Raw genomic sequence first — 12278 nt, 5'->3', positions numbered from 1 at the left:
TGAGCTTTGTTAATAATGTACTTGCTTACAGAAAAACCAATAATTCTTACTTTTGAGAGATATGTAAACTACATGTATGTAAAAAATGATTGACAGTTTCAAAGTCAATGCCAAAATTGTTTAATTATTGTTTATAAACTGTAAGCAAAAATGATTCAAAGACCATCAATGTCTAAACCAAAAACAAAATTTTATTGTATATTACCCACCTTCATACATGTATAGTTTGCCATACATTGTACCTGGTGCAATAGTTCAGTGCAATAAACTTGACTTGACTTGTCTTGTTTGTGATATTAGAATATCAAATTCATTATGACACAAATATACAGAGGAATGATGAAAAAAGAAGTGTTTAAAACAGAACCATCACCAACCCTTAGTATTGATTATCATATTATGTATTTTTAGGTAAATGTGAGCCATTGACTTCATACAGAGATCTAACCAAATAGTAGACAGACATATACAGAAGGTGTTACACTATAACAAACTAATCTAAAATAAGAAACATTATCACAAAGAAGTTAATGGGGAGGTGGGAGTGACCTTGGAGGAAGAACGACCTTGGGCTTCCTGCTTGCGTTGCTCACGGAACTGTGCGCTCTGATTGGTTGCAATTACGGAGAGGATACACATGCAAAGAAGACATTACAAATGATTGAGAGATTGTCATTGGTCAGGCATGCCATTTTATAGAAAGGGCTAGAAAGATTGAAAGACTATATGCTTTATTAGGTACCTTACATTATTGTGAGAGAATGAAGTATATTTTTCTGGTTAAAAGAAAGGTTGGTGGTAGCTTACACTGTAAGTGTCTAAATGCTTTGCAGGATTGAGTTGAAAAGTAAGAAAAGGTAAAAATGGCACCTACAATGTAAATATGTAATTGATATACAAAATCATGGTCAATTGCAGCATGGGCATTAGAAATACTGGTACAACATATTCTCACCAAGGTAGCATGGTTCTTAGCCAAGGATTCAAGCAGCTCCTCTATAACCTTGTCCGACACAAAGGTGGCAATGTGCAGCTGGTTTTCTCTGGAAGGGGGGTGAACAGAAAAAGATGTAAGAAACAGTGGGTACTTTAAATCAGAATTGTGAAATTGAAAAGCTATTGATTTGAAAAAAAAAGGCCACAAATTGGGTGACAGTTGTTGCAATACATTGTGTACGATTGTTGAGCAATGGAGTTCATTTATTCATCTTTTTTTAGTCCTCGATGAACTGTAAAGAAGAAGATCAACATAACAGTATCGTCTGAGGGGTAACTCTGTATTCACAGTTTCCTGCAGATATTTGTTGTCCTCCCACACCTTGTGTTTGTGGTATCGTATCATATCATATCATATCATATCATATCATATCATATCATATCATATCATATCATATCATATCATATCATATCATATCATATCATATCATATCATATCATACATGATATTGTATCATATCACATCATATCATGCAGGGCTCGAAATTCATTTTTGGGATTAGGTGCACTGGTGCACCCAGTTAAAAAAATTTTTGGCCGCACCACTTAAATCTAAGTAGAATGTCAACAAAACGTAATAACAAAACTTAGTTACAAGCTATCAAATTCTTAAACAAGTACCATGACAGACATCTTTATTATCTTTCTAACTCTTGAATGCCAAGAATATGATGTATACTAGTATACTTGATATCTTTCCATACAAAACCTAAGAAAATATTTGGGTGCACTTAAAGAAATTGGGTGCACAGTTTCAATTTTGGGTGCACCTGGGTGCACATGCACCCAGTATTTTGAGCCTTGTCATGTCATGTCATATCATATCATTATCATAACTTAAATCACATCATTATTTCTGTCATAACTTAAATCACATCATTATTTCTGTTAGAAAATGTTAAACCAAGGGAAACAACCGGTATTAAATTAACAACTTGAGGGAGCACAACTGTAAGGCACAAACTCATAAAGTGTAGAACATGTGAGGAGTACCTGACTTTGTTGAGAATGGTTGTCCCTGCCTGGTTCACTATGGCCTCCTCCACAAGTTTGTCTGGCAGCTTACTCTTTTCCTGACACTCCTGCTCCAGAGCCTGCTTCAGACCCTGCATGGGTCAACAAGAAATCCCATTCCTCAGCAAATCTTTTACGAATTCCTTATTTCATTTATGATAATTGTAGATTTCTCCCTAGTTCTCTGTAGTATGGAACTTCCTGCCAGCTACCTGCGGGAACAACTTTGGACCTGGGCTTAGCCAACCTCTCCATCCTGCCAGTCTTGGGTGACCAGGTCTTCTGCCTAACATGTACATTCCTGTCACTGCAATATTCAAATAACTATGGACACATACCATCACAAACAAAAAGACACACAGACTGCATGAAAACAATATGTGTATTTCACAGAGGTAAAAAACAGAACAAAAAGATAAAGACCTAATCTGATCTAATTGAGACATAAATCATATCACATCTTACTAGTGTGCACTGGCTAAATTTGAAAATTCAAAAACAAATTCTGACATTTCATGATTGGACAATGAGCTAGCAACCTCATGCCTACAAATGTATAAAAAGTATAATGCCCTATGTGCCACATATAGTACATGGCACGCATTAGAAGTGAGAAGAAGAAACTACATGAAAATGCAGACTGTGCATTGAACAACTCGGTTTTTGTTTCCTGACCTGAGTTTGCAGGATATGAGGACACTGCTGCTCCCCATACTTCAGGACGTTGTCCACAGAGGAGGCCATGTGCCTGTCTGTCTCCTCCTGCATCTGCTTGGTCAGGCTGCCCAGTTTGGTCTCCAGGGGGTGCGGCTCCCCCTCCCCCTCCGCACCAGACCCCTGCTTATACAGCAGGGGGAGGAGCTGGAGAACAGTACAATTGAGAAAACGTATTGTTAATTAACTTAATGGTGAGACACTGATGCAGAATAGGGGCATAACTTCCCCTGGTTAAGTAGTATACTACTAACAGTAACTGTAAATGCAGAAACTTTTGCGGTGGTTTAATGTTCGCGGTTTTCGCGGTAGCTGCTTCATCACGAATTTAAAACCACCGTGAACATTTTTCCATGGCAGTAAGATGCTACATGCAGTGCATGGTGCGACCGCGAACTTAAATCCACCGAGGAAAATCCCTTTGCCAATTACCGCGAAATCAAATCCCCTCAAACTTAAATGCATTTACAGTATCTATTTAAAATAATACATACAACATATATATGCACTACCCCTTGGTGCTGAAATGCCATCAAAACCTTTTGGGACAGTTGCAAGGCTACTAACCACTGTCAATGGCACAGTTTCCCCTGTTTCAGTAGTATAGTATCTATTCAAAATACCACATACAGTTTACACATATGCCATCTCCTTGGTGCTGAACTAACATGAACCAAAACCTTTTTGGGATGGATCAACTTACTACATTAAATGTAGAAATGTTCGCAGTGGATTAATGTTCATGGTTTTCGCGGTGACCACTTCACCGCGAATTTGAATTCAACGCGAACATTTTTCTATTATGGTATTAGATTGCAGGCTATGGTGTTACCGCGAAATTAAATCCACCGCGAAAAGTCATTTTTCCCGCTACCGCGAAATTAAATCCCCGCGAACTTAAATGCATTTACAGTAACCAACATCATAATCAATGGCTCAATTACCTCAGGTTCAGTAGTGGACTATCTTTTCAACATACTACATACAATTTGCATATATGTCATCTCCTTGGTGCTGAAATGACATCAATCAAAAAACATTTTTGGGATAGATGCAAGTTACTAACCACTATAATAAACGACAATAATAGAGGGGTGGAGGAAACTAGTAATGTGGAGATTCCGAGCAAGGTCGCCAGAGTGACTGAGTGAGTGATCGGGCCTTTACACTGAAACCAAATTGGTAGGGGAACACAATTCTAATATAGAATGCAACGAGGCCACCAACGTGCCACAGACCAGTTAGATACACACTTTAGAGAGTCACCCAGGAATACTCAATAAGAAATAGATTTTTAACAAACAGAAATAAATAGATTTTTAACAAACAGAAATAAGAGAAGCCGTACCTGTTTAGAGTTGTCTGCATCAGAGATGAGCCTGTCCGACTCCTGTAGTGCTGCCTGCACCTGGGGAGACTTACTGTCCTTCAGCACCGCCCTGATGTCCTGGACCTTCCGCGACAGCTGCTCAACCATCTGGGGGGCAAAACAGAAAACGGTTCATTTGCTTTTGCATCTTATGCAAACTAAAGTGATATAGGCACTACAGGGCTCGAAATACTACCTGCTTATGCAGGTTATTGCAGGTAAAATTGGAGCTGTGCAGATATTTCTGGTGTCTACCTGCACCTAACCTGCACTGGTCCATGTACTGGGTTTTGTACTTAAAATAAATGTCCTATGATATAGCTTTATATGGATTGTTTTTAGCTGCATTGACTGTTACCACGTATTATGTATAAAAGAAAGAAATAGCAATGGTTCCTGAACAATTTTATTATGATCCATACCTCCTATATTCAGAGTGGTGCAGGTAAAGATTGTCTGGTGCAGGTAATTTTCAATGTTACCTGCACCAGTGCAGGTATGCAGAAAAAAGTATTTCGAGCCCTGCACTAAATAAATGATACAGAGGGAATCACTACAGTTAGAGAAAGGATAGACCCTTGCATGGATACTCAACTGTCTGTATGGGGAAAGTAGAAAATTTTTTATTTGTTGGTGACGGTTCGGCACATGTCATGTAAATAGAACAGTTACTACATGTAAATGATATATGTAAGAACTGCAAGGAACAGAGGGAATCACCGGGACATAGAAAAGACACTTGGATACAATTTAGAGTGTACATATACATGTATTTACAAGATGTCATCATGTTGGTGTGATTATTTACATCTTTTAAAAGCTCTTCTGAACCTCTCAAATGGCCACTAACAGTACTATAGTGTGACTGTGTCTACCTTTTGTTGTAGATCAACATTCTGTAACAAGAAGGCATTCGAGAAACATTTCCTTGTACTACATTGCAGTAAATACAAGATGCTTCCCCCTTCCCAAATCGCTTTTATGTGCTTCTGAATTATCTGCATCACATGCAAGGATGTATACAGTATAAGGAAACTAAGAGAGTCTGAAATATCGAGAAAGAGATATACATCGTCGGAGAAAGGGAAATCATCATTTCCGATGTGTCATGCAGTATGGTAAGATGGGAAAAAGCGATTCTACAGTCTATAGAGGGAACCTACCAGTGCTTGTGTCCACTGGGTGCAGGGTAAGAGAATATAGAGGAGACGGGGTACTGAAGTACACAGCACAGAAGGGTCAAGGAACATTCATCACAATAGTTACTGTTAGTGTAAGAACCTACAACAACTTCTACTGCCAGACTGCATGATTGTCAATGTCAACTCTCATAATTCTACTAGGTACCCTAAAACAGAGTTGAGGGGACCTTCTAGAGAATGTCCTTAACACTTGCCGCGGCATTTTAAAAAACAGTAGATATCTTTTAAATCGTCATTTTTCTAATGGGTATCTGATGGGCTCTGCCTTCCAATGCTACATTTACCTGTATGCCCCAGACACAGAGGATAATATTTCCACTATAGCTTCAAAAGGGCTATGTGACTTCCTAGTACCTATTTCTTATGTGACAATCTTATGTAGGGAACCCAGTGGAATTAGAGTTGAAATCATGTCAAAAAAATATCAGTACTGTTGAGTCACTACAACTTTGACAATGGTAAATTTGAAAATCTTATCAAGTATAGATCCCTGCAACTAAAAACGTCAAAACGTCACGACCGATAATATCGGTTCATGCTTCCTTTAACATGAAATGGAGTGACAGAAAAAAGTTTACGTCGAGTCATTTCTTTGACAGATGGAGCTAACAATAACTGGAACTGGATAGATTTTATAAAGAATTGAGTAGTATAGTGAGAGCCTTGTCTGACCTGTTGTGCGGTGGTGATGAGTACGCCCTGCTGCAGCCGGTAGATCCGATCGCTGGTCATCTTCAGCGGGCGCTGGTTCCGCAGCAACAGGGTCTCAATCTGGAGGATAGAAAAATAACTGTCAGGTATAGCTTTCAGGGCTTCAAATACCACCTGCATATGCACGTTAGTGCAGGTAAAATTGGAGCTGTGCAGGTATTTCTGGTGTCTACCAGTCCTGCACCTAACCTGCAATGGTCCATGTACTGGGTTTTATACATTAATGACTTATGATGTAGGTTATGATGTAGGTGTATGTGGATGGTTATTAACTGCATTGACTGTAACCACCAATCAAGAATAAAAAGAAAAAGTAGCAATGGTTCCTCAACAGTTTTTGTATGATCCATACTTCCTAAACTCAGAGTGGTGCAGGCAAAATTTGCCTGATGCAGTTAATTTTCAATGTTACCTGCACCAGTGCAGGTATGCAGAAAAAAGTATTTCGAGCCCTGAGCCTTGAAGGCAGTTTTGATAGGAGTATGAATGCTCCCAATGTGTGAAGGTTCATATTGCATAGTCAACAAACATAAAATAACTGTATGCTATCTGAAAGGGTGCAGAGACACTATATTATCAAAATGTGTCCTAAAACTAGTAATACCTTGAATGCCACAAGTTTCTCAGGCCCAGAAGCATAGTCAATGTGCATTTGAATAAGTACATACAACTTGCAACACATGCCATGTCCTTGGTGCTGAATTGACTTGAAGTAAAACCTTTGTGGACATATGAATGGTTACTCACTACCACCAATTCTACAGTTTCCTCAGGTCAGTAGACTACATGAACAAAATTTGAACTACGATTTGAACATCTACTCAAACTACAACACATAACAAGTCTTGCATGCATACCATGTCCTTGAATGCAAGTTTTACCATCAATGCTACAATTTCTATAAGTTCAGCAGCACACTAAATGTGCAATCATCTATTCCAGAAACTACATACAACTTGCACACATGACATCTCCTTGGTGCTGAATGGGCATCAATCAAAACTTTTTGGGATAGATGCAACTTAACTAACCACCATTAAGGTCACAATGTCCTTGGGTTCAGTAGTATACTGTCTATTTCAATTGATTTCTATTGATTATATATGAAATATCTGAAACATATAGAGACAACAAGCTTTTACATTGTATCCTTATTGCCAAATATGTAATTTACACATGTTTTTTGAAAGATTTGAAACCAAACTTGAAATACTTTAAAGCTAAAATTGCCAATATGCCAATGATAAATATCCCTTAGATACACCTGTTAAGTCAATCATAGACCAATGATCATCACTGTCCTTGGTGCTGATTTCACATCCACTGAAAGAGAATGTCTTGAGATTTTCTTTGCCAGATACCACGTTGTCTCACCTTCTGTAAGGCCTCTTCAGTCCCAGCTTCGTCCATCCTCAGGGCCTGTGATGCATCACTAACCGGGGTGGGCATGTTCTGTAGGGTGTGGTTCCTGACGTTTTGTCAAAAAAAGTTTTGATCAGAGTCACCCAACAAGATACATGTAAGTTTTGAAAACCAGCTATGTTTCGCTGCTAATTGTGCAGTACTAGTCACAAAAGCCTTGAGTTACTTTTTTTTCCACCATGTAGGTTTTCACTACAAGTCACTTGGTGTTTGTGTATTTGTCTGTCCTCACATTGGCATTTGCCTGCTAGGCACAGACACTAACAGGAAGTCAAAGTTGGCAGAACTACTCATACGTCAGAAATGACAGGGAGACCATGGAAGCAGCTATTGATTAACAGGGAGGTACTGTAATGTTTCTGGTCCGTCTATTTGCTTGTGTTTTGATAGTTAACTATTTTCCAGGAGTTTCATCAAGCGACGACGTTGTTGTAAACGAATTGTGTTTAGGTTAGTTGTTATTATGGCTTTATTATTTTCAAAATTGCTCTTAATGTGAACACATTATGAGTGAAACACTGACTTCTCTAGTGCAGCTCCAAGATCCTGGAATCCCCTGGCAGTGATGCCATTTTTGTCTAGCATTATGGTCCTATAGGGGGGTGTAGTAAATGAAGGATTAGTCCTGATATACAAAAAATGTGTTTATAGAAAAGATTATCATGCCATGGGAAAATACAACAAAATGTTGACACATCAATTACCATTCAATTCTTTAAAAATATATCATAATATCATTGTAAGTATCTGAAGAAAACAAATCCTCACTATAATTCTGAATACGTTAGGCACATGGCAAGCTAAATTGACAGAGACTTTATCTTTTCACTGATTCATTTGATATGATAAAAATGATAAAAAACATCGCAAATTAGAAAAAGAAGGATTTGGACAGACCTGAGCTTGCTGTTGATCTGCAGAGCTTTGGACAACATGCGGGCACCAAAGTCTCCCATTCCATTGCCACTGGAAAACAAAATACACACAGTATGAAAAATGATCATGAAGCTTGGTACAAATGCCATGATCTTGTTTTCTGATAACTTAGGACACACCAATTTAATTTCTTGGTTCACGGATTCGCTCGCTCCAATTTTTTGGGAAAAAAAATAAAAATAAAAATTACCACTCAGCAAATTTCCACCATTAATGAAACTATTCACCAACTTTCTGGTGTAGCAAATTGGCCTTTATATTATAAGCTCCTTAATATGTGGGTATTATTATTGCAGTTATATTTTTCATTCATGAAGAATGGGACAAACATAAAAACTGACACTACTTTTGTAATTTTCAATGAACAGGTGCTGTTACTGTACAGTAATAGTGTTTTTGTACCTTTTTCAAGCTGAAAACTTTTTATTCTTCATGTTTTGGATTAGCCCTTACCTTTACCCTAACCATTTTACAATTTTTATTTTCATTTTTATTTCGCCCTCTCGCTCCATATTTTTTAAGAAAAAATCTGTGAACCAAGAAATTAAATTGGTGTGGCCTTACCCTTACTTACAAAAACCAGATAAGGTCACACCAATTTAATTTCTAAGTTCATTTTCTAAAATTAACATACATGCAGCAAGTGGCCATCATAAAAAAACAAAGCCAGAGGACCAGGTTTATGCCTTGGTGCACTCCGTTTTATGCAGTAAATAGGTTTTATGCAGTAAATAGAGGTATGTTGAAGTTTCCCCCCTGTCCTCTGCTTTTATGATGTCCGCTTGCTATATTTCAATTTCAAAAAATCCGTGAACCAAGAAATTAAATTAGTGTGGCCTAAGCGAAGATTTACAAAAGAAATTATGATTTGTATTGCATGGAACTGATTCATAGGTACCTGTAGCTAAAAGCTAGTAAAAAAACAGCATTGTATCAAATCAAATTTACAGACAATTGGAGTTACTTAACATTGCCTGTTGAGTAATACAAAATATTGTACCTTATGTCCAAACTTGTGAGTGAGTTGTTGCTTCCCAGCACATTCAGAATGGGTATCAGATTCTCCTTCAGTTTGGAATCAGCTAAACACAGCGAGTCAATACTCTGAAATTAAGAAGAAATCAAAACATGAGACACATATAGAAGAGAATTTGTAGTGAAAGGAAAAGTATTAGTAAACTGAAAACAGCTGCTGATGCATTTCTGTGTGCCTGTATGTGAAGCTGGTGTGTTTCACTGAAGGGCGGTTATACCGGCTATATGCATTGTGCAGATATAGCAAATATGGCAAAATACCTGTGTGTGACATCAAATAAATTTTAGAAATGTCGACATAAACATTAAAACTGGTTAAAGCAGTGTTTGAGTTACCTTAGCCTTGACTGCTGTTTTCTTAATCAAAATCAAGCCTCAGAGAGACACACACAGAAGAAAGAAGAGCAAACAAGGGAGACTTAATACATATTAATATCATATATAATATAATGTAATATTATGCAACGTCTTATTCATCAGAAGTACAAATTAACAGAAAGCAAAAATACATTATATAGGCAACAGAAAAGAATATGGTTAATAGGAAAGGGTCTACGTAGAAAAGTGCAGTAAGAAACGTAAAGATTGACCATCTGTGACTTACAGAGTTGTCCTCTTGAATAAGTCTCTTCACTGATTCTAACGCTCTCGGGAGATGTCTGTAGAGGGGAAGAAAAATTTCGTTATGAATGGACCTGGGAGTATTATTTGTGGCTCAAAATAATACTCAAGCTTGGATCCTGTTACAATAATTATATTATTGTAAATGCATTAATTTTATGTTTGTGGCAGTTTGTGACAGTTTTCATGGTAACTCCGGATCCACCGCAAAACTTTTTGCCGACCTACCTCCTTGTCAACATAGTGCAACATATATGTGATATCAATTCATACTATCTATCCCAAAGGGTTTTGATTGATGTTAGTTAAGCACCAAGGACATGGCATGTTTGAAATTGATGTAGTACTTTAAAATTAGATAGTGTGCTACTGAACCTGGGAAAATTGTGCCATTGATGATACAATGTACATTATGATGTGTTGGAGATGACTATTCTGTGTCTGTTTGTAGCACCCTCATTCAAATTTGGAAGGTGGTTTCCAACTGGTTGTCCGTAAAGGCACCGGGGTTTCAATTGCTGTCAGTATAGTATCTAACTACTGCACTATCGCAAAGTCAAAACCTCTAAAAAAAATAGTTACTCAAGCAACTGGATTTTTGATGATTTTTGAAAGGGCCAGACGTTTACACAGCCAACTGTTTTTAGTGTATCTTATTACCTGGATCGATCGATGTTCTCCTTACCACGAAAATAAATCACAGCAAACTGAAATGCATTATTTCAAGATGGTGAGCTGCCAAAGGGCATACTGGCTATATACACAATATATATGAACTCTAAGTCTAAAGGAGACAGAATGTTGTTCCTGACCTGGGTCTGATTCCAGAAAAGTTCCTGCTGATGTTGAGGTGCCTGATGGCCTTGTTCTGACCGATCCAGCTCAACATGGTCTCCATATGTTCATCAAACCCTAAACAATGTGAAAAAAGGTATTTGAAGAAGTATACTTAATATATTATTGTTAACTTCATAGAACTAACCAGACAGCCATATACTACATGTAGCATACATGTAATGCTAGTAATATACAATCATAATGCAACTTTTTATAAAAAATGGTGAGGGCCCAAAGAAAAATATTACAGAACACTATCATAATAGCGACTGTCTATTACAGTAGCCTGAGTTCCATCCAATTACGATACCGAGACTCCTTACACTCGCTGCCTGGAAAACACTATCTAAAGATGCTTCAAGTTTTTTAGAGCTGCATCCTGTAAGGTTATAATAATTGGATGGTACCCAGGCTAGCATTGCAGGGCCAAGTTACAACTGTTATGTGTTACTACCTTAAGCATTTTGAAATGCCTGTGAAATGCCTTAAGGTGCTTATACTGATAAAATGTATGATTGTTACAAAACTATCATCATGCAGATTATTTCTAAAATCATGGTGGATTGTGCATAACCATGGTAGTACATGTACCATTATCACTTATGTCCAGACTTGAGATGCAGGGCACGTTGGCTATGGTACTCTCTAACATCTCTCCTCCGGTCTTCTTCAGCTGTAGAAAATACATTAAATCTTACTACTCTGCAATCTTCTTCTGTCATCCTTGATTGAGATGAAGCAACTGTTGCTTATCGGGTACATGTAAGTATGGCTTACATGGTCACCCCTACTTTTTTTCCATAAGTGTGTTGGGTTCTTTTCGCTAATGTTCATTTTGAGGTTAAAAGAGGAGTAATGATGAGAGATGATAAGGATAATTGTAAGAAGAAATAAACAAGACACATATAAATATCATCTTAAGGTAATATTGAGGTAATCTGGGCCCACCTCACAGCTGCTGAGATCCACATGAACGTCCCTCAGGACAAAGTTCCCAGACAGACCCAGGAACAACGACCTGGAAAGGGGGAGGCAAACAACAATAAACAATAGGCCAAAATTGCCTTTTGGGAAGAACAATAGAACATACAAATATTTGGCTTTGTCAACAAACTGCAAACTTTATCAAATTGATTCTACAATACTCTTGCCTTGTGAAAGACTGCAGTTATTATCTATTAGACAGCATAAAAATCATTTAACAATTTGTACAGGATGATGAAAATATCGACAACATCAACAATAACAACATGTACATAGAGTTTTGCGGGCATCACATTGATGAGTGTTCTTGGGATAATCAAGTTTCTGTGTCTGATTTTGACAGATTGGTGGTTTCAGTCCCACACAGCAAAGGAGCTTGTCTCAACTTTCAGAAACTTCCAAATATGACTTCAATAGTCGATACTCGGGGGACACAC

The 12278-nt window shown here is 37.7% G+C and overlaps 1 protein-coding gene across 1 annotated transcript in view; it reads right to left on the bottom strand.

Annotated features, from left to right (window-relative positions):
• LOC118417586 (F-actin-uncapping protein LRRC16A-like) overlaps window positions 1-12278 on the bottom strand; it is a gene marked incomplete in the record, with an annotated part of 57797 nt that overhangs the window by 14642 nt on the left and 30877 nt on the right. The window contains 14 exon segments of the mRNA XM_035823181.1: window positions 550-606; window positions 956-1043; window positions 1990-2102; window positions 2686-2871; window positions 4073-4201; window positions 5968-6066; window positions 7381-7474; window positions 7952-8020; window positions 8326-8394; window positions 9365-9468; window positions 10004-10058; window positions 10833-10932; window positions 11449-11530; window positions 11806-11875. Coding sequence (XP_035679074.1) covers window positions 550-606; window positions 956-1043; window positions 1990-2102; window positions 2686-2871; window positions 4073-4201; window positions 5968-6066; window positions 7381-7474; window positions 7952-8020; window positions 8326-8394; window positions 9365-9468; window positions 10004-10058; window positions 10833-10932; window positions 11449-11530; window positions 11806-11875 — 1315 coding nt within the window.

This window comes from Branchiostoma floridae, chromosome 6 (assembly GCF_000003815.2).
Source record: "Branchiostoma floridae strain S238N-H82 chromosome 6, Bfl_VNyyK, whole genome shotgun sequence".
Lineage (NCBI taxonomy): Eukaryota > Metazoa > Chordata > Leptocardii > Amphioxiformes > Branchiostomatidae > Branchiostoma > Branchiostoma floridae.
The sequence above is the reverse complement of the archived record's forward strand: the minus strand, read 5'-3'. Positions and strand labels throughout refer to the sequence as shown.